Source organism: Solanum stenotomum, chromosome 1 (assembly GCF_019186545.1).
Source record: "Solanum stenotomum isolate F172 chromosome 1, ASM1918654v1, whole genome shotgun sequence".
NCBI lineage: Eukaryota > Viridiplantae > Streptophyta > Magnoliopsida > Solanales > Solanaceae > Solanum > Solanum stenotomum.
In genome coordinates this window covers 7,927,121-7,949,412 of record NC_064282.1, presented here as the reverse complement: position 1 = coordinate 7,949,412, position 22,292 = coordinate 7,927,121, and the positions used below count along the sequence as shown (strand labels likewise).

Below are 22,292 nucleotides of genomic sequence, written 5' to 3'. Positions count from 1 at the left end.
AATGAACGACAAGAGAGAAAACGCAATATTATCTGATCCACTAGGGCTCTACTAATTCTTATTTGACTAACAATGAACAATGTTGTCACAATTCCACATGGGAAATATGCTCTTTCTACAAAACACAATATTGTTTGGTCTGTTACCGACAAAGCAGAAGCAATATTCTTTGGGAAATCTCTGTGGAGTGGGTAAACATCGAGTAGCCATAGATAGAGAGCATTTGTTAAGCCAAATTATTCAAGATTAAAGTTAGGTCATAGTTCACCCTAACCAGCAGTGATCTGTTTCTTATATATGACTGATGGAAATCAGCTTACTAATAATTAACAATTTCATGCGACAAAAAGAACTACTCCTTTGATCATACAGTAGTACCCTTGGTCTGACTCAACACAAATATTGAGCAAAGTTAAAAATTGTGAGTTATTTACTAGTTGGTTATACGTTGACTTTGCAGCTTTTGCGAATAAAAAAAGGAAGAAAGTTGCACTAAGAGAAGTAAGTACTAAGAGAAGTAAGTGCGGATCCCCCACAACTTGTGTCATATTAAAGGTCGGTCAAGGAGTGGACACAGGTTTTGAAATTGACAAAACATAGAAGTACAACAAATCTATCAGGGATGGAGGTAGTAATACTTACTACAAATGCTAAGACCCAAGCACTAATTAAAGTATCATGATTAATCATACGTTTTCCATGGCAAAAGCCAATTCACACCTAAGCTTTCAATTAATTCTTCCTTTTATTGATAATCGAGAATATCTGAGGACATTGGTGCCAAGTTTGAAACTCGATAGGTAACACACCCCTCTATGCTTCTCAACATAAATACCAGCTCTCTTTTCTGGCAGGGTTCGAGAACCCACACATCAAAAGCTACACTCTCTACCAATAGTCTAAAGTCTGGGAGGAAAGCTTTCAATTTTATTTTATTTTGAGAAAGAAAAGCTTTCAATTTTTGATGCAGGCTTAGAACCCTGTCACAAACAAAAGCTGGTATTTAAGTGGGAAGCATAGAGGAATCAGCCTAATATCAACCCAGATTTGTACCTGTGTCACTACCCTTGGGAATTCTCAGTTGGGCTGTGAAAATGTGATACACAGTCAGTTATTTCATAAGCGGTTGCAAGTTAGTAAATCACTAACCTCCCGCAAAATTTTCTCCCACTTTTTATACGCTACCATCATTAGGAGATGATCAGACTGCCAGTTACCACTGTCAGAGTCAGTTTCACAGCCAAGCTTATCACTCAAAAGTGCCAGCTTTGCTCTTTCAACATTTTGCCTCTGCATATGCATGCCATAGCATAATTAAATTCCATATCGACATCACCGAAGTTTTTAAGAGATGAAGATACGGACCTCATCTTTTGGATAAACAAATGGAGACTTGTAACTCAGGAAAGCTGAAATAGATAGAATTGGTGACAAACAGCCAAATACTCCACCATATAACAGCATCTACAGTTCCACATATGAAAAATATAAGAAAATAGTGGTCAACAAAGCCCAGAGAACCAGGACAATTGGTGCACCCATGAAATTTTAATTCATATTGAAAATTGCCACTCGAAGAAAATCATATGTTTTGGTAAATTTTCTACGTTCTAGTATACAAGAGATCTCTTAGATTATTATTTTTTTAGAAATCCTAAATAAAGTTATTTACCTTTGCAAAAAAAAAAAAAAAAGGTTCATGAACTAGGGTTGTAATAGTGAGATATATATAAGATGTTAAAGAAAAGGGATAATCACATGACTACCTTCCCCACCAACACATCAACGGGAAGTCTCGCCAAATGATACCCGAGAGGAGTTAACTCTTCATCCCCTTCAACGGCACCAACCTGAACATAAATTGAACTATGAGATTATCACCATAAAGCACAGGACTGTGCAGTTCACCTGGCATTTCATGCGACAAACAATATTGCGATTAAGCACATCTTAACATGGAAACACGGGAATGTATTTTTTATATGCATTAAGAAGAAAGAATATGGACAAAAGAATATTAAGGAAATGAATGAATGCAAGTGCACTGCATGTAACAAACCAAGCTATGCAAGATAGCATACCATCTTGCATGAACATTATCAATGATACCATAGAAAATGGAACCATCCAAAGACATGACAAATATACACGTAAATACTAATGAAGCATAGTAGAAACTTATATAAAAGTACATGTTGACATATAAGAAACAAAAGCATATGTCTCAAATTACACAAGACTTTGTAGAGTGAATGGGTCCCGATACCTTACACACCCATCCCATTTTATATGACGACATGTGATTAGATAAAGCATAAACACGCTAATATTAGCACTTTATTGTATAAATGAGTATCTTCCGAGTGAAGGATTTAAATTTAGTCTTAGCTCTTCTCTCAAAAGTATTATATTTCATTGACATTTTTGATAATTTTTTCTTCCTAGGAAAGTAACTCAACTTCCATATCCTGCTGTTGACTTATGTTGTCGTTATTATAGCACATGCAGATGTTGATGCTAAGAAACCAAAAGACAGATTCATCTCCATGGAGTATACCTCATACAATAAAGAAATTGCTGACATAATAGCCTCATCCTTTGGAGGTTCAAGAGCCTTGAAAGACACAGTTTGGAAGACAAAATGAGTTAGAAAATCCATAGAACAAAATACATAAAATTGCATCTGAATAATTTTAGTAAAAAAATAAATCACCATAGACAAAAATAGCTTTATGCTTCCAAGTGATAGCAATTTGATTTGTAAGCACAATTCTACTAATGGCATTCGCAGCATCTCCGGGATCTAGCAAGTCAAACTAAACATCAGTGCGATGTAAGAGAGGATTATCTGAAACAAAGAACAGAAGTACCAGATAGAATATCGAGGAAAATCAACTAATACCCCGTACCTGGTAAGGCCGCATGAGTTTCTCATATCGGTAAGAAGTGTAGAGACAAAAGCAGATTCCTGGCTTTACACGACCAGCTCTGCCTCGACGTTGCCTTGCATTTGCTTGAGATATCCAATCTTCAACCATGCTTGACAATTTCTAAAATCAAGAAGTTTACACAATAGAAAAACATGATTACTGGTGCACCAGACTCTGGAGACAAAGAGCAAAGGGAATTGACATTTCTTCAAACGGAACACATAAAAGCAGAGGTCCCAACAAGTAAATAATGTCTTTTAGAAGTTCAGCAATAAAATCCCATGGTTGGATCCAGAAAAGTCTAACAGGCTGGTTATACATTGCACTTTATTCAAAACTGAACACCCAATTTAGAAAACCAGATGATGTACAAGACCCATTATGCCTTAACCTCGTCCTCAAGCAAAAATACATGTTTTCCCTCTGTAACTTCCATGTAATCAAAACCACTTCATCGGCTAACCAGTTTCCAAAGAAATACATCTTTTTGAACTTTTATTTTACCTAACAGAGATGACAACACATGTGTGTGCTGAAACTTCTCTTCTGATGATGCTTCTGGACCTAGTCATAGCCAACTATAGACAAATATTTTTCTATCCAAATCGCAATGCTGAACATATCACACAGACAAATTCTAACTCACATACAAAAATCCAAGTATGATGAGTGCAAACTTAAGATTGAAAAAGCCTCCATGATTACATGCACACATTTTTTATAGCAGTACTGCAAGGCAGCAGCTATTATCTAAATGGAGTTGCCGTAACAGTTGTATTGCGAGTCAGAGCTTGAAAAGTCGATCCTCTGAGATAATCAGCCTTGTCATTTGCTATGAAAGAGAGCAGAAGACGTACCTTCTTCGGATTATAGCGATTTTCTTTGTGTTTTCCACAGTCAACCACATAAACCACATCATCTATGGTTATGCTAGTCTCTGCAATATTTGTAGCTATTATAACCTGGAAGTGGTAAATTACCAAGCAAAAATACAGAACAATAAGTAAATGAATCACTTAAAAGTAGGCAAAAATATGGTGATGACTAAGAAGAGGGTTTTGCACAGACTCCACGTACAACTCTCAATTTGAAGTTGAATATGGCTGAACATGGAGAAAATGATGAGCATGCATATCTAGACAGATACAATAAATTTATGCATTATCTACAATAAGATAAAATAAACAGAGCTTGTTCCATGTTGGACCTTTCCATTCGTCAATATCATACAGGACATAGTTGTAAATGTGTTCTTGTGAATGACTCTTGAGAAGAAAATCGCCAATGCAGCTTTCAGATTCAAAGAAATGTAAGACCCTTCAAGATTTCCTAACATAGTTCTTCATCCTAAGCGACATCAAGAAACGTAGCCTTTTCTCGGCTCCCTATGAAGATAGTACTAGCAACAATAAAAGGATGTCATACACTCATACTGCCACTACTTAACAATGAGGGATGTGAAGCAGAGTATGTGGCACTTCAGGAGCTGGTCACACAAGCAGATGACAAATGTGTCAATCATATCATTTGAAATTATACATGAATTATGTCAGTAGATAAAGGGTTTCGATGCAAATTAAATGGAAGTTTCCAACGAAAGCTGAAAAGTAGTAGTTGCGGGATGAGGCGCTAAGGAGTGGAGCAGCAAGTGTTTTGTTGATGACATAGCAGTAAGAACATGGGAGAGCTAGGATGAAGACAGCTTGTTGCTTCATCATACAGGTGTAATTAAAGAATGTGAATCTTGGGTATTAACAATTAGTACAAGATCCAGGGTTTTCCCAGATTGCAAGAGCAATTAGAGCATTAACTTGCATTGGACAATGAGAGGATATGCAGAGAAGGAAGTCTCTTTCTCAGCTAAAAGAGTCTATAATACTTCAGAACACTTCTACTTGGTATGTGCAATAGCAAAAGGAGATCCAATTGCTAGTTCTGGTGAAAGGCAATTTGCAAGCGCAAGCATCTGTTCCATTCAAGCAATTTATAGGGGCAAATCATTCTGAAAAATCATCAAAATGAATTCCTGCACAGAAACAACTTACCATCTTCCAATATTACTCTTTTTTGGAGGAAGTAAGTACAATTCATTGCTGGCATCAAGAACATGCAAAAAGTTACAAAAATGAGGAGTTGTCAAGTCTGATACAAAAGGAAATTAAGATGCTAAAGAGCTGACAAAACTCAAGAAGTGTCCAATGCTAGTGACAAGAGTTAGTTTACACCAGCTATATAATGATAATAAGCTGTAACACCCCGTATCCGAAACGGACCAAAAATGCAGATTTTGAAAAGTTGCAGGTGCAACTTATGGTCACCATCCACGGACCGTAGGTCAGACCACGGCCCGTGCTGGCGGTCCGTGGTTCACCACTGCAACCCCTCCCCAAACCAGCTCAGAAAATTGGCTAAGTCCCGACTCATAGACAGACCCACGGTCCGTAGATCAGACCACGGTCCGTGGTCTGTGTCCGTGGATCGAGACTTCCCTTACCAGCCTCTGACACAAACTACGGTCGACCAGCACGGACTGTCATTCGATCNTTTATAGGGGCAAATCATTCTGAAAAATCATCAAAATGAATTTCTGCACAGAAACAACAACTTACCATCTTCCAATATTACTCTTTTTTGGAGGAAGTAAGTACAATTCATTGGTGGCATCAAGAACATGCAAAAAGTTACAAAAGTGAGGAGTTGTCAACTCTGATACAAAAGGAAATTAAGATGCTAACAAAACTCGAGAAGTGTTCAATGCTAGTGACAGGAGTTAGTTTACACCAGCTATATAATGATAATAAGCATTTAGCCTTCAGGGAGTAATTACTTGATTTAATTGTGTTCAGACAATGATGCAGATTAATAACACAAGACACTGCACAACCAAGAACCAACACATGAAAGAGAACAGAAAAGCGCAGAGGAGAAAAGAACCCAAATTGAAGAAGATAGCATGCATACAATGTAATCAGATAGCATAAATGTCTCAATGAAAAAACATGTGATTGAATACAAAACATTACCTTACGGATATTTTCTGGAGGTCTAATAAACACTTTTTTCTGATCCTCAGATGCTACAGAAGAATGCAAAGGAAGAATCCATTCAGAAGACTGTCCACTAAACTGGAAGGACACAGACAGTCTATCGAGTAAGGTGTTTATTTCTGCAACCCCCTTCAGCAGAACATAATTCACAAGTCAATCTTCTTTTCTTTTGCAGACATAAAACTTCGAAAGAGAAAATCAAAACTTAAATAAGTGTTAAATCGATGAACTTACCGGTAAAAAAACTAGTATAGCACCCTCAGGGTATGTTTCATCAATGTAGCATACCAGGTCTTCAAGAAGATCATAATCAATAATGTCTTCATTCAATTTCCTCTGAGATAGTGAGAGATGGTTCATCACAGTATTCTTTCAGTAAAGTTTTTAGGATCTTAATTAGCATCACTGAAGAGGTACTTTTCAGAAACAATTACCAGATTTTTTTGAGTTTGTCCACTGTAGTTTTGATAATTACTGGGATCATAATAGGGATTTATGTACTCTTCAGACAGCAATGATTCATCACCCCATGCAGAGAGGACAAGGTTCTTTTTCCCCCTATGATTGCCAATAGGAGCATTCTGCACTCATACAATTGGAAAGATATAAGAAGCTCTTGAGCTACATAAACAAAAAGTTAACAGACTGAACTTCAAGTCAATACGGAAGATCTACTTCAACTGTAAGCCAATACCAGAGCAACACTCATGATGGTTTGTCAGGATCTATTCCTTACTAATAATTGATTTTGATTGAAAATTAGTTCAGCTAAAAGTAAAGATTGGTATAACAGAAGACTTTAGAGCAGTTCCAAAGCAGAAGCTAGAAATTGCCAATGAGAGCATATGTAGCAAAGAAAGAAAATTTCAAATTTCAGTCCATCTAAAATGTCAATTAAGGCAAGTAAACTGAAATACCTTTTCCCTAGTAGATGCTCCATAGCTTAAAGAAGCCGGAGAATCAGATGCAAGGCGGTAATTGATACTCTCATAAATATCCTCGAGAAAATAAGTTGAAACAGGATGTGTTCGTCCTTGAGCGGTAATTACAGGACAGTGACCAAAGTAATGAGAAAACAAATGTGAATCTACTGTCGCAGACCTGATGTGTAAAACAAAACAAAAAATTCATCCATGAGCAGTCATAACTATAAAAAGGACACAGAACAAGATAATGGTTGCAAGATATTGACAAATGAAACCAAACCATACATGAGTATAACTTTCAGTTTTGCCGTACCAAGGGCAGATTGCTTCTGGATGAGACTCCTCAAGACAATGAGCAGAAAATCACCCTGGTTTTAAAAGATGTTAGTGTTTCTTACAACTGGTTTCCAAATATATCCATTAATATACAACAAAGTAGAGGAAGAACCAGAGATTAATGGTATATAAGTAGACTACAGCAAAAAGTGCTATTTCCCTCTTCAGTTTGATAGTCCTAGTCATCTAGTGAGTAGTGAGTAGTGAGCAGATAAAAAGAGGGTCTCATGAAAATGAAAATGAACCATAGCTGATTTCTTCAAGAAGATGAGAACAGTGGCACCCAACTATCATAGACACAAAACATTGGGATTTCAGAATTAAATGAATGTGACAAAAGACAAGAAAGAAAGTCATCCTTTCTGTTACTAGAGTAAAGGGCATATAATGGGGTGTCCAGCAAGAGCATTCAGCATTTGCCATAGCTGCAACAATTTGCAGAATGAGAAGTGTGACATCAAAGCCAGATTTTCAGAAGCAACAATGATTATAAGCATCCCGCTGATATCTCAAGAGTCAGACTGTCGTGGAGTCTAATAAATACTGGAGGCTCAGTCAGGAAGCAGCTTCTTTGTGTGCCTAAATTTGGCAGCAATAGCACCGGTAGTACACCAACCAAATGACGAAAAAATGGAAGGGCTTCTGAAAGAATGTGCAGCAGCAAGAAAACAGTCCTTTTTTCAATCCTCCTAATGCCCAATGAAGTATAAAAGTCATTTGATTACTTCTTTCCAGAATTCATAGTCATGTGCAGTTCTTCCAAATTTGTCAAAATAATAATTCTCATACCTTTTTAATAAGGTAAGTAATGATATCAATGTTGGGGAAATCGTAAATAAAGAAGTAATGAGAGCTAGATCAAAATATGGTTCTCAAAGAAGTCACTCAGTCCTCTATACATACAAGAACCATATCTATGGTTCTTCTTAAAATCATATTTCCGTAAGCTCTTATAGTCAGTATGGCTCAGGTTTTCTGTACTTGTCAATTTGGATTCACGGGTGCCAAGAAAGGTAAGCAATTTACTTGGTTTGCACTTTGCAGCAAGAAAGAATAATAACATGTCAGCTCGCGTTTGATGTGCAAAAAATGGGTGACGACATGAACATATCCTCTTGCATTGTCAGGTGGCCAACTCGCCGGTGGTGCGAGATCTTAAGATCGAGATGCTATGGACAACGACCGAGCCCAAAGAAGTAGGCACTAATTAATTGAGCCTTTAGAGATGACAAAGGGCATGATATGTTGCCCCACAAGCACTCATGTGGGTCTTATTAAAAGAAAGAAATATGAGAGCATTTAAAAAGAGAATAGTCTCTCATTTGTTGTCTCTTTTATTCCTCTCTCAATGCACCCACAAGGTTTCAATTTGTAGAAAAATAGGGTGGTTTTTCCGGAGATCATATTCTACTATAGATTCTCCGCCTTTTGGTATATTGTCTGTATACGAGATATTTCCCCATCATAACAAATTATATACATCATAAAACAAAAAGGAGCATGATTTAGTATGGACATAACCAATTATCATGATGGATACTAATTGAGACTGTCACACACTTCACTGATTTATCTTCTTCATTTTCCTCGAGATTTTAACATGTTTAACCAACCAGATAGCAATGGTCTATATCTAGACGGCCACCATTAGTAGGTACCTAATTTCATAAGAATCAGCATAAGAGAATCTAAACAACATGCTTTCATATTCACATGGTCAATTTTTGATAGCCTGATCTATTTTACAAGCAAGTAGTGGAAATTAAATAAACTTGCTCGCCATAATTCATAAACACATGTCATGCAGTGCACAAAAAACTCACCAGAAGTGACCTCTCATGCACTTCATCAACAATGATATGACTAACACCAGCCAAACTTTTATTTCCCTGCAAAATAACACATTTAATTGCACCAAAAGATATTGGCCAATATTTCGACATTCTTTTATAAAAAAAAATTAAAAAAGGTAAAGTGGGCAAAGATTGTGTCAAATAAATTCAATATAGTCGGTAAGCATGCAATATAATTAGTAGGAAACTTACTGAAAACATTCTCAAAAGAATACCAGTTGTACAAAAGAGGAGCTTTGTTCTCTCATTCCTGAAAGAGGGTAAAAAGATTAATAGATGATGTTTTGATGTAATAATCACAACTTCACAAGACAATCACAGAATCATTATCATATTTCAGTATTAATGATGATTATAGTTTTTAAAGCACGAATATAAAATGATACTTATTCTGGGTAGAACCACTGATGGGAGATTCCTATGTCCTTACATGATGACAACGAGACCCACAAAAAGCTAAGTGAAAACAGGTTTGCAATGCTTAAGGAAATCTAAGGGAACACGACTCAGCAGGAATGATTAGATCACTGACTAAACAAAAGCAGATCACAGTGGGAGTTGTAATAGTAGCAGAGCATTGATGCACAAAATTGGCTATCCATGTGAACCCAAGTATCATAAAACTCAACATCTAAATCCTTCGAAGTCTCAGATCCAATGAGCAATATCTTATTTGTAATCCTACTCCACCCATGAGTCATGTATGGTAGACCTGATAAAAACATGTTTAAAGTGATCGAATGAAATGAATAAACCAAGTGAAATGACAGCGCAGAATCCATACATCCAGCCACATAGAGATAACTGACTGGTTTTATTAAGCACTGGTAGCTTCGCCGACACTAAAGTGGTAATATAAATCAATTTCCAGACAAGCAAATTTTGAGTCAACATGACATCCAATTTCATTTTTTTGTATCCTTTTTTTGGGGACAAGTGATAATGTATCCATTTAAAAATGAAGACTTTGGGAAGCCGGAAGCAATACCTTGCACTATCAAGGCGAACTTGGTAACCAACCAAGGACTCACTTGAACCTGGTGAAGATTCACAACGCTCATCAGCAACTCTTTCAGCCACAGAAGTAGCCTAACAAAGAGAAAATGACAATCAGCAAATCTTGTTGTCAGTGAGAGAAAACCTAAAATGTGGGTGTAAAGAGCAAGACAAAAGTATTGCTTAATGACATCTCAACAAAAGTGAAGAGGAAGAGCCTCCAATCTCAGCTAAGCTATTGCAGAAAACCTATATTAGCAAGAAAAAGAAAAAGAAAAAACTATCTGATCGAATTTCTGAATTCCATGCATGTGTTCTTCAAATATGATCGGTTACTTCATATAATATGGTAGGTGATCTGATATACAAGAGTTCAAATAAGCCTTGTCCTTGATGTGATACACTTATTCTAAATTGCAATGCTTCACCGTACTACAACTAATAACTTTGATCTTAACTGAAATCCAACTAATAACTTTGAGTTTGACCTACAATTCAACTAACGACAAAATTAATCCTTAATTCTTCATCCACGCTAAAACAAGGTTACAGAAAGGTAGGATAACCTAGAAGCAAAAACCTGCAAGATGCTCTGGAGTTATCTTACAAGGCAGTATATTTCAAGGAAATATTGGTGTGCTTATGTGTATCTTAAAATGGCTGGATGCCAAACCTTCAAAAATATTAGATGGTTCTGCACCCAATAAACGTGTCAAACGGAGAAACAATAATAGTCGAACAAATCCCAATATTCATATACTTAACCAAGATGGACAAGACCTCATATAGTATAAATTTTATCATAGTCCACAGGCAACAATCCGGAATAATGGCACCAAGGACCTTGTTCTACTATTATTGAGCTTAAAAGGTGACATCAAGCTACAACGGAGGAACACTAATGCATCAAATATATTTCGAAGTCCGAATACGGCTGCATGCAAAATCTCCAAAAGTATTGGAGGGTTCTGCACACAATAGAAGTGTCAAACAGAGTAACAATAACAATGGTACAAGGCCTCATCAAGAATATATTTTATCATAGCCAACAGGCAACAACCGAGATAATAGCACAACCAGCTAAAAGCTGCAAAAATATTGGCAGCTCCGCGGAAGTCATAGAAGTTGAGAATTTCAGCAGAACAGGTGCATGGAAAAAATTACATTTTATTTTGAATCAAACAAGCAGACGATTAAAGAACTGAATTCCAGAACCAATGTTTCAGTTAGTGCAGGCAAATGTATGGTAAATGAATGGTAGCACTGACCGCGATTCTCCTTGGTTGTGTGCATATAATGTTACAGTGTCCCCCACGTCCTGATTCAATCATGTCATCCAGTATAAATTGAGGGACCTACAGAAATTAAAATGTAAGATGTCAAAGATTCTAGATACAAATGTGATTTTATAAGTTACCCTCCATTGCACATAAAAACCATCTTGGTGACTTCTTAAATCAATTAGCTTTATTTGGAAATTTTTCTGACATATTCTCTAGCAACTGTTTAGGTGAGTAGGATCTTCTCTACAGCTCACTATCTGAAAATAAGAAGCACTGATTTGCTATTCCCCTTTGAAAAAAGATTGATTTGACAAAACACATCAAGCTAGGATCATTGCAATAAAACAAGGGAAAGAAAGTTCTCCAAAGAATGGGAAAACAGGACCAAAGCACATAACTAGTAGCACCTTGAAAGCTGCGCCTCAACACAGTATTGAAGTAATTTTGGTACAGAAAAAAGGAAAAATTTAAGAATTCAACACCTGGGTTGTTTTCCCGCAACCTGTTTCCCCACAAATGACCAAAACATCATTCTCCTCTAGTGAATGCAGGATCTCGCCTTTTAAGTCAGCAATAGGTAGGGCAGCCCGTGATTTTAACATTTCCTGCTTGGAGAACATAATTAAATATCTTCAAAAATTGAAGCAGACAAAGAGGTAAGTAACATCAATGATAAAAGTAAAAAAAAATAATCAAAATTATGAAGAGAAAAGAGGGAAATAAGGAAAGCCACTATGTAATGACTGCTACGGAAATGCATGATGTAAGGCTGGATAAACTTTAACCACCATTATAGCGTATGCAGACAACCTGAAACTCAGAATCCCAGCAAACAACTGCCCCAGGTCAGTTGTTAAATCATGAAAGCTCTACCAAAATAACATGAAAAAGTGAGAAACCAACCTAGGCTTCGCAAAGCTGCAGACAACCTCTACAACAAAAACGAAAAAGAGCCATTTGTATCAAAACTAAAAAATGTAAAGAAATATAGCAGTTGAAACCCTAGCTTGCAACAGAATTCATATCCCCACCCCCACCCCAAAAAGAAGAAGGAAAAGGAAGAGTATACATATCACATCCCTCACTGTTACTAAAATGCCGAAAGTGCAACTGCTAGTGCCCTCTGGTTCTTTTTATTCTGTCTTCAGGATCTTTCCTACCTTTTGTTCATTGTCATCTTTCAAATTCTTTCATCATTCAAATCTGTGTTATTCATCAGTGATGCCTATCTATGTGAAAGTGTAACAAGCAGCCCAAAGTGAATGACAACTCCATAGTAGATGGCCTTAAAGTTACAGCAGCACTAACATGATCTCATCCACAGTGCCACATAATTTTAATAGTATAGAACTAGAAAGGCTCTGACCTGGTACTTCTTCAACTTCTTCCTACCCTCCTGCTCCTTTTTCAGAGAGAAACTTTCTGCTTCTTTACGGGGATTTTTGGCTGCAGAAAACAAAGAGATTAGTCAGCAAAGGAACCATTTACATTCTGAAATAGCAATGAACTCCCAAAAGCCTCCACAAACCTGCAAAAACTAACAGGTATACAAGATCTTGTAAAAGTCAATAACTAAAACTCACTGTTTACCACTTTACCCCTCCCCTAAGGGCAATATGCTGAACCTATAACTAAATAGAAAACATTATCTGTTTGAGGTACTTCCATTTTCACCAGCACGGGACAATTAGTTCGCTTGTTTTGCGATTCTTACCTATGAGTCATATCTTCCCCAAAAGAAGGAAAAATGAAAAACAAGCTACTTTAGAAAGGCACAGATTGAACTGCAGTAGACATCAGAATAAATCATTTATTGCCAGCTAAATGAACAGAAAAGAACAAAATGTATATAGACACGATCACCAAATATTAAAAACTTATTATATCAGCAATTCTTTGAAAAGCAGTCTTAATCTAGATCCATGGTTGACGCAAAATCAATAAAATAAAGCAAAAGAGAAATTCAAATTCTACCAATACCAGCTTCATAAGAAATGCCATACATTTTGCAGTGTTTTAAGAAAATAAGTAACAATTTCACATTATTTTCTGATGCAAACCAGAAAAGAATCCATAAGCATACTTCACCTGTAAAATCAACAGGCACCGTCTTATCTTCGGTGGTGTGAGGATGTAAAAACTTTTCTTTGCTAGCATTATTGGAGACATCAGAATGAGTTATGGTTTCTGAACCGCTAGCTTCCAGCAATGAATCCACAAAATAGGCCCTTCGTTCCACTTGATCATCAACAATATCTTTCACAGAATCACCTGTCCCAGAAAAGACCCCCATGCACATGAAAGAGGTGGAGATATCAGACCAGACCTTGCGAATCTAACTGACACAGACTCGGGATCTTCAGGTTGTTAATGAGATGAGCAACCACTAAGAGATCAGCCGGATAAAAAAATAACAGAAGAGAATTAGGCTGCCTACATCAGTGAAACCGTTTAAGGGTTGAAATAAATTTTGGAGGGATTATTCTTTTTACGTAGGATGCTTCAAAATAAATTCCGTCTTTTTCCTTGTTTTCATAGATGTTGTAGCATAAGTTTTACCTCTGGACAAAGATTTTTGAGTGTATTATCTCTCTATGATAACTTTCATCAATAAAAAAAAACTGTTTATCAAGGTAAGGTTTGCAGTAAAAAGATTAGATAAACAATTATGGGCTCTATGGCTACAAGAGACCAATTTGATCAGGGTGAAGTATAAAATTGAGTTACCAAAATGCTTAATGTAATATCAATATTAAACATTTGACTGCACGTGAAGTTAGAAAAATGACCTTCCTCCCACTGCAAAATAAGTGATGCATATGGCTCGGTAATTGGCATGTGAACTGGGAGATCTGGAAACAAGCGATGGAGAGCATACGCTGCAACTCTGTTTTGTGCATCCTGAGCAAATCACAGTTCAAAAATGAAAAGAACCATGTTTTAGAATCACATCTCAAAACAAAAATCATAGCAAACTAAAAAAAAGTAAGCAAGTGTTTTTACAACAGGACTCTGCAAATTCCAGTTAATTAATAAGATCTCTGGTTCCTGAAACCAAGATCATGAATTTTGTGATTTTCCTTATAAGGTTGAACACTGGTCATTCCAAACTACAACATTAGATTGTATTTTCATCAAAGTTGCAATTACGTGACATCAGATCTAAGTAAGACCTATAGAAAAAAAATATCAAATGCTTTTTACAAGAAAATGACATCACAGTTATAGCAGAGTCCTGTCAACCGTGGGACAGCAAATAGAGAAGAGAAAACAATAGCTCTATGAACTGCCTCTTACCAGCATTTAATCAACTAGCCATAAAACTTCAAGAGGGGTTACGAAACAGAGGGGGATCCACAAAGGGGTTAAGACTGATGCAAAAACACGTCATGGTGAAGTCCAATACATACCTATTGCACAAAAAGCAAAAGCGGCAAAAGCTCCTAGAACAGTATTTCTTTTCTTGTCTTGCCAGGATATTACACTTCAATAGCATCATTATTAATCTAAAAATAAGTGGGGTTAGTGGACAAAGCCTGGGAGTATTATAGAAGTCCTACAATGCTGGAACAGGGATGGAAATGCAGGAAATAATGAGAAGAGATGGAGGATTGTCCCAGCTTGCATTTGGTGGACAATTTGGAAGGAAAGGAATCAAAGATGTTTTGAAGGAAAACAGAACAATATCCAGAAGATAAAGACTAATTGCCTAGGGCTTTATTATTTTTGGTGTAAGCAAGTAGTGATAGAAAATGCTGAAAATGTGTTTAATATTATTGACTGGTTGTAACTAGAAGATCCTAGGAANCTCTTACCAGCATTTAATGAACTAGCCATAAAACTTCAAGAGGGGTTACGCAACAGAGGGGGATCCACAAAGGGGTTAAGACTGATGCAAAAACACGTATGGTGAAGTCCAATACATACCTACAATGCTGGAACAGGGATGGAAATGCAGGAAAAAATGAGAAGAGATGGAGGATTGTCCCAGCTTGCATTTGGTGGACAATTTGGAAGGAAAGGAATCAAAGATGTTTTGAAGGAAAACAGAACAATATCCAGAAGATAAAGACTAAGTGCCTAGGGCTTTATTATTTTTGGTGTAAGCAAGTAGTGATAGGAGATGTTGAAACTGTGTTTAATATTATTGACTGGTTGTAACTAGAAGATCCTAGGAATGATGTAAGTAAAACTTTTTGGAGGGGGACTACACTTTGATTTGATGTAGTATACCTGTGGATATATAGAAGTAATGTTTTCTTTCTCAAAAAAAAATAAGTGGGGTTGTCACATTACCCTTCATGTTTCAATAATTTGATATTTCCCTTTTCTTTTAGTAAGTACAGCAATGTTATTCACAAAAATAGCAAAAGGAGAGAGTTCGTATATGTACAGAGAGTACAGAACTTCTTTCTTACAACCATGTTAAGAATTTCTATAATTTCGCATATTTATTCCTCTAAATCATGACATATTTCATTTCCAATTGATTTTGCATCCAAAAGACCCATCACAATAAGGCTATGTGAATTACACATGCAAATACACATTTGATTAATGGTATCAACTTCTACTCTCTTCCTTCTTACAGATAGCCCTCGCAAGTGTCTTGTGGGGATACTGGTGCATCCTTCTCCTGCCCAAACTACTGGCCCTCTGTAGGTAAATTCACAGTTTCTTAGTGTTCAACAACAGAACGTTTGTTATTTCTCTGCTCACTTCTCAAGTAGGAGATTTTGTTCTTCCAGTCAGTTGAAACTTCAGTTGGACCAGAAACAAACTCTCTTCTAGCTCAGGCATTTTAAATCTTCCCAGAAAATAAAAGAAGATATGTGAATTATGGAGGAGAGAAACTAGAGGAAAAAAGAGAGAATTTAGCAGTGGAAAATAAATCAGAAGAACCTGTCTTTACCATAATTTACTTTAATGTTTCAAGACAGTCTCTCACCATAAATATCCCTAAGACCTTCTCAATAGTATCACAAATCTTTTGGGTTACGAGCTAACATCTATTCCATATAAACCTTCAAAGGTGTCTTAAAAGGCAAAAAGATAATCTGAAACGCGAAGTGTGGCTTTGGGCAGTGTCAAAGTGCAAATTGAACAAGCCTACAGAACAAACTGGAAAAACTCTAGAGAAATCGATCAAATGCTTGAATAGAAAAAAGGTCAATAATCAGTTTGATGGCTTGAAAACCAAAGTTTCCAATATTATTTAGTAGTGCCTAGAGGCCCTGACATATCGCGGACTGAAAAAAAATTCAGTCCGCTAAACTACAGTGACAAACGGAGCTAGCATATCTATTTTTGTAACCATTGCCACTTCTTGATGCCAATCAATCATTATCAAAAAAGAAAAAACTCCAGCGACAAACAATGTATATATAGCTAAACAAATTCAACTGCTATCTTACAAGAAACGAAGGGATAAATGACACACTCCTATTTTGATGTGAATACATGAAATTCTCCCTATTAGGGTATATTTTACACCCACAAACTGAAACGTTGTGTAACGGCCAAATAGTAGAACTGCAATTATCATTAACTTCTCTTTCCTTTTTTTTTATGGACGTACAACAAATGCAATAACAGTATGAACAAAGCATTAGACATACCTCAGCAGTAGAAGAAGCATGATCCTGACTAGGAAGCTCAATTGTTACTAGCCCTCCAGCTTTTCTGCTCTTACCCCTCCCACTGGCTTTGCGCATTATACTAACTGAGTAACTTGTAATATTTCCTTTTCCAGGTATTTTCGCATATTTTGGTGCCTCCCATCCTGATCTTTGACAAAGTTGGTGAAGAAAAGCCTTTGGAATCTTTTGTGGATCTCCCTGCAATTATGCCAACAGTTGTAACACTTTTAGGGAAGGAACAACAACTTAAGAACAAAAAGCAAGAAGACCTCAAGAAGAAAAGGGGTGACACAAATCTAACATGGTTCACATTTTGCATCACATGTTGTTAAGAGGAGGTGGTTTAACTTCACGCTACAGAACAGGTCCATACGGGCTCATCGTGGATTAACCTTCTTACCAGTATCAATTTACCTTAATAAAAATAACAGTTCTTTTTTTCTAAAACAATAATTTCTGTACCAGTTTGCTCGCACTTGACTATTCCAGGGATACCTGCTACCTCCAACTTACACGAGTACCGGATAACTCAGCACACCAAGGCTTAGGCAGATTGGAAGAAATCACCTAGGTTTTTTTGTCTTGGAATTTGAACCTTGGTCTCCAACAAGGTTTCAACCAACTTCATTAACCGTTAGGCCACACCCTTTGATGCAATAACACTATCGGTTGTTTCAAAACTAATAAAAACAGAGACAAGTTACACCTTATCCTGTCAAAGTAACTACATTGAAAAGGAAAACAATGAAAACATACTTTGTTCACTTTAAGAGGCTACCTTATTTAAGTCAAAACTACTGATCAGGCATCTTTTTCCTATTATATCCTTCTTTATACCAATAGAGGAGTTCCAAATCTTCTTTGTTTTTTAGGTAACTAAAGAGGTGCTCTAGATTATAATCTACAGTGAAAAATTTACAACCAACTCATAAGATCAGGTACCAGACTTTTACCTTTTTCCATATACCTTCTAACTTCTCCAAGTTTTTCTGACTGCATAACTCTCTCATCTTTTCTTTCTTCTGCAGTTCTAGTACAGTAGCCAACACATCAGCGGAGGAATCTTCTTCAAATAAGAAATCACCAAGTTCTACGTCTTCTGGTTCTCCTCCTGAAGCCGCCTTGTCACCTAAAGGAACACTTGATGGATTGTCTTCGATGAACTCATTAGAGCTGTTATTGACAGACACTTCGTCCATTCCTATCTCATGTTCATGAATATCGGACGTTCTGAAATTGTGTGAAGTAACATCGTCAACATCAAGTTTTTCTGAGGACATGTCTAACACTGCATGGTCGGAAGCACTTTCATGTGCAGATTCCAGGATATCATCCGGTAGTCCTATAATAAATGTCATAAGTTAAACTTGCTAAAGTAATGGAATGAAAGCACAATATCAAAAGTTTTCAACCTAGAGAAGATATCTCCTGCTTGATCTTCCGAATGGTTCGGCTGGCTAGTTCCTGGCCCTTTTTGTCACCGCGCTCTTTTGCATGAATAGCTTCCAGCCTAGCAGTATGAAATTCTTGAACAATGGCCTCAACACTACGTTTTTTCCGCGGGACCTGTTGACGAACAAAACATGAATCAAGACCAGTAGCATGCTTTTCATATTCTTTGAGTAACAAGTGTTTTGAGGGATATTGATCTTATATCTACTCTGATAAGACAAAATTCAATTCGCTACAACAGGAAAAAGGGGAAAATGCTTTAAGGAACTAACTGTTACAATATCCAGATTCAACTTTACATAAACATGTCATTTTCGCAAGAGAAATAGCCATACAAGCCTTCCAAGAATGTAAACCATATATCTACTCCATCCACCAGCCCCACCTAAAGCCTGAACATACTACTACAATGAACTGGGAAATGGATACCGATAAAAGGAAAGCCTACATCATCAGATAGTCATTACTAAAGAGGCTGTGTGACACAAAGCAAGTGAACTGATGATTTATTAGTGTGGAAACATGGAAAAAGTTGCCATGAGATTTACCTGCTCTAGAGAACCATCGTCAAAAAAACCAGATTCCCAACTTTCAGCTTCATCCTGCAAATGCATAGTAAAAGAAGAATGTATAGACTCAGCGTTGCACACTTTGAATTTCAGTGGCTTTTAGATCTTTAATACTGGGAAACTTTAAGATTAAAAAACAGAGAATTTGTTTCAGATTGAAATGGGATTAAAGATAGATTTCGACGAAGTCTAGCTGCCTTAGGTCAGGACTCGTGCCCTAATTCTTCTTTTCTTTTTTTGATGAAATAAGGTGTTTCATTGATGGCATCAAACGGATGAGAAAGTCACAAAGATAAGTAGATGTAGCTCCAATAAATTGTTACAGTACTCAGCTCAGGGAGATAACCAAAAACAGCAAAAAGTATATGGATTAAACTAGAGCAATTGATGATGAAATCTAGGAGGGAGAGCTAAGTTGCTCGGATTCTCCAAAAATGTTGTCGCACCCGTGTCCGATCCTTCAAAAATACACTATTTTTGGAGGATCCGACACACACTCATCGACATTTTTGAAGAGTCCGAGCAGCATTGAGGGAACAGCATCATGTCCTAATTCTTTATCATGAATCTTAGTTATATTTTTCTAAGACAAGAAGTAGCTGTGAAACAAAAACAATATGTTAGAAGTGTTAAGCATGCAGTAGCTAACTAGGCATAGCCACTCCCCTGCAGAACCTTTGTCAGCTACCTTTGGTTTCACTGTAGACAGATAATTCACAAAAGCTGAAATCATACACAATGCAGTAATTTAGCACCACAGACCCATTGTACCCGCCAGTCGAAGTAGAAGTATCAAATAGAACTGTATAAATACCTCTTCCTGTTGTTCCATATACTGACGGATCCAATCAGCTTGTGCGCGTTCAACTGTACGTAGAGATTCACTATCACTTCGACCCTTCGGCACAACTGAAACTTTAGGTATTTTCTCATCTTTAACTTCTGCCACAGATGAATCTGCTGAAGGAACCCAATCTTGTCGAGCAGTTGATATGATACCAACAGAACCTGCGAAAAATGCATATTCATGAACTCAACTTCTTTCTCCTTAACACAAAATTCCTCAATATGGCTTGAGTCTGGAAATTAAACAGAACTTTTTTAATCAATACCTTCGTTCAATTGGGAGGTACCACTTGAAAACTTCAGAGGGAGCTCATTTCCTCGCAAATTCAAGCATAGCCAATCTAAAGCAGCTTCAAACGTGGCTCTCTCCTTTGTAATTTTTTTGAAATGGTAAATATTATTAAAAACTATGTCAGAGAGAACGTGTCTGATTATATCTCCAAATAACTAAAAAGGAACACATTCTATGTGTCAAAAACAGTAATCAGGTATATTTCTTGAAATTACATGAGTTTGTCTTTCTTGAAATTACACCGTTAAATTGATCATTAAATTTTGTGATTAGAAAGATGGACGTTTTCTTGATTAGTATAGTACCTTGAGAGCGGATAAAGCACGTTCAATTTGATCATTGGTAAAGCCCTCGCAAGAAAGCTTTTCGTAGATAGAACGAAGTTTCTTGGCCTTCTGCGCTTTTGAGAGAGCATCCTCTGCTGGAATAAGATTCGGAGACTGAGTGGAGCGGCCTGAATTAAGCAGCAATCGTCGGAGGCGATTCTCGTTCTCGGCAGAAATTTGCAATTTGGGACCTGTGGGAGAAGAACCTTTGCCTTTGGATGATTGAGGTTTCTTCTTCGGTGCCATAGAAGAAAATGGGCGGGAGACAGAAGTAAATACAAAGTGAAAGAAGTACCAATGGTGAGACAGTAGCAGAGAGAAAATTTGATCGCCAGAGTTCAGACGCAGACCGGACCGATGGTTGTGAACCCAAATAAAAACGGTCGATGCTGTTGGCCTAGCTTGTACGCGGTCATGTTGAGTACCGTGTGCATTTGATTTCATCTAGGTGATTTGAAATTTTTAAAATTAATGTTTGGACACGAGTTTTTATTTTATGATTTTTTATATAAAAAAATAAATTGAGAATTTGATATTATAGTATTACATTTTTTAAATATAAAATTTAACTCACAAATTTATACTTTATTTTTTAAAAAACCTCATCATTTTATATCTATCAACTACTCTACTATTATTTATATGATTATGTAACAAAATTTATACTAGTTGATATTATACTCTTATCAATTTCTATTTCCATCACATGATGGTAAATTACACCCCTACCCATTCCAAACTTTTGGAAAAAAGTCATCTCTTAAAATAATATTAGTTTGTTTACACGAAATTATCTCATTTCCCTTATGTGTTTTTTTTTTTAATTAATTATAAAAAAATGTTATTTTTATTGGTAGATAAATATTATATTTTTAATATTGGTTTTCAAATAAATGACTTTTAGCTTCATACAAAAGATTATGCTATCATTCTCAGGATTTTAAAGGATGTGAATGAGATCGTGCAATCTGATCAAATGAACTTTTGATTTCTCACTGATATAAAACATGAATCATTATGTCAATCATTGACACACAAGTGAAATTGTCATATCTCGTGCAATGTTATATAATTTTTGCAAGAATATCGAGAAAATGATGAAATATTTACGGAATATGAACATAATGATATAGTTATTACTGGTATTGACTAACAGACAACTCAAAGTAACAATATTGGTTTATTTTTGGTCATTTGATCGAGAAATGCATGTTCAACGCGAGGAGATTGACAGTACTATGTGAGAGGATCTTAATAAAGAGTAGTACATTACAACACATGTTCATTTTTATTTTTTATTGAACTAAAATTCAATTAATAAACGTTGTATTTTTTCTTGAATTAGCTTTGTGATATTGTATTATATTTTTGCTCATTTGGTAAGATTGTATAAAGAATTGGAGCGATTTTGATAGTTTTCACAACTTGTGAGCTTTTTTGTGTTATGAGCAAGAACTACGACTTAAAAATTCAAATTACATGTCCAAACAAAACTTCAACTTCATTTTATATGATTTCATATCATGATTTTATCTCACATGACCAAACGAGGCCTTAGACGTGGGACTGTATATTGTTGTTAACTCACGTACTTTCTGACTAGCTTAATACGTTGAATTGGCTTTCTTTTTGTATTAAAAATTACTAAATTAGTTGCGTCGATTTATTAAATTTATAAATCAAACTGACATACATTTTTTTTATTTTCAATTTTCGTTGATTTTCTCAATTCTTTTGCTTTCCTCAATTTTTATACCATTACATTGTAAATAAACGTGTACAAGCTTCGAAAAAATA

The 22,292-nt window shown here is 36.3% G+C and overlaps 1 protein-coding gene across 3 annotated transcripts in view; it reads right to left on the bottom strand.

Moving 5' to 3' along the window:
• LOC125849367 (DExH-box ATP-dependent RNA helicase DExH7, chloroplastic) overlaps positions 1 to 20,857 on the bottom strand; it is a 28,475-nt gene extending 7,618 nt beyond the window's left edge. For all 3 annotated transcript variants that reach the window (XR_007444616.1, XM_049529435.1, XM_049529446.1), the window contains exons 1-27: positions 20,475 to 20,857; positions 20,144 to 20,246; positions 19,846 to 20,039; positions 19,011 to 19,064; positions 18,423 to 18,576; positions 17,964 to 18,352; positions 16,990 to 17,208; positions 14,161 to 14,272; positions 13,460 to 13,642; positions 12,738 to 12,817; positions 11,854 to 11,976; positions 11,357 to 11,443; positions 10,081 to 10,181; positions 9,285 to 9,342; positions 9,063 to 9,128; positions 7,189 to 7,271; positions 6,895 to 7,078; positions 6,412 to 6,558; positions 6,212 to 6,313; positions 5,954 to 6,106; positions 3,788 to 3,892; positions 2,910 to 3,050; positions 2,714 to 2,803; positions 2,558 to 2,614; positions 1,767 to 1,850; positions 1,366 to 1,464; positions 1,150 to 1,290 (exon numbers count right to left, since the gene is read on the bottom strand). Coding sequence is in view for 2 of the 3 variants with exons in the window: in XM_049529435.1 (XP_049385392.1) it covers positions 1,150 to 1,290; positions 1,366 to 1,464; positions 1,767 to 1,850; positions 2,558 to 2,614; positions 2,714 to 2,803; positions 2,910 to 3,050; positions 3,788 to 3,892; positions 5,954 to 6,106; positions 6,212 to 6,313; positions 6,412 to 6,558; positions 6,895 to 7,078; positions 7,189 to 7,271; positions 9,063 to 9,128; positions 9,285 to 9,342; positions 10,081 to 10,181; positions 11,357 to 11,443; positions 11,854 to 11,976; positions 12,738 to 12,817; positions 13,460 to 13,642; positions 14,161 to 14,272; positions 16,990 to 17,208; positions 17,964 to 18,352; positions 18,423 to 18,576; positions 19,011 to 19,064; positions 19,846 to 20,039; positions 20,144 to 20,246; positions 20,475 to 20,741 (3,576 nt within the window). In the remaining variant the exon portion in view is untranslated. The remainder of the gene's footprint in view (positions 1 to 1,149; positions 1,291 to 1,365; positions 1,465 to 1,766; positions 1,851 to 2,557; positions 2,615 to 2,713; positions 2,804 to 2,909; positions 3,051 to 3,787; positions 3,893 to 5,953; positions 6,107 to 6,211; positions 6,314 to 6,411; positions 6,559 to 6,894; positions 7,079 to 7,188; positions 7,272 to 9,062; positions 9,129 to 9,284; positions 9,343 to 10,080; positions 10,182 to 11,356; positions 11,444 to 11,853; positions 11,977 to 12,737; positions 12,818 to 13,459; positions 13,643 to 14,160; positions 14,273 to 16,989; positions 17,209 to 17,963; positions 18,353 to 18,422; positions 18,577 to 19,010; positions 19,065 to 19,845; positions 20,040 to 20,143; positions 20,247 to 20,474) is intronic.
• Between the last annotated feature and the right edge of the window lie 1,435 nt (positions 20,858 to 22,292).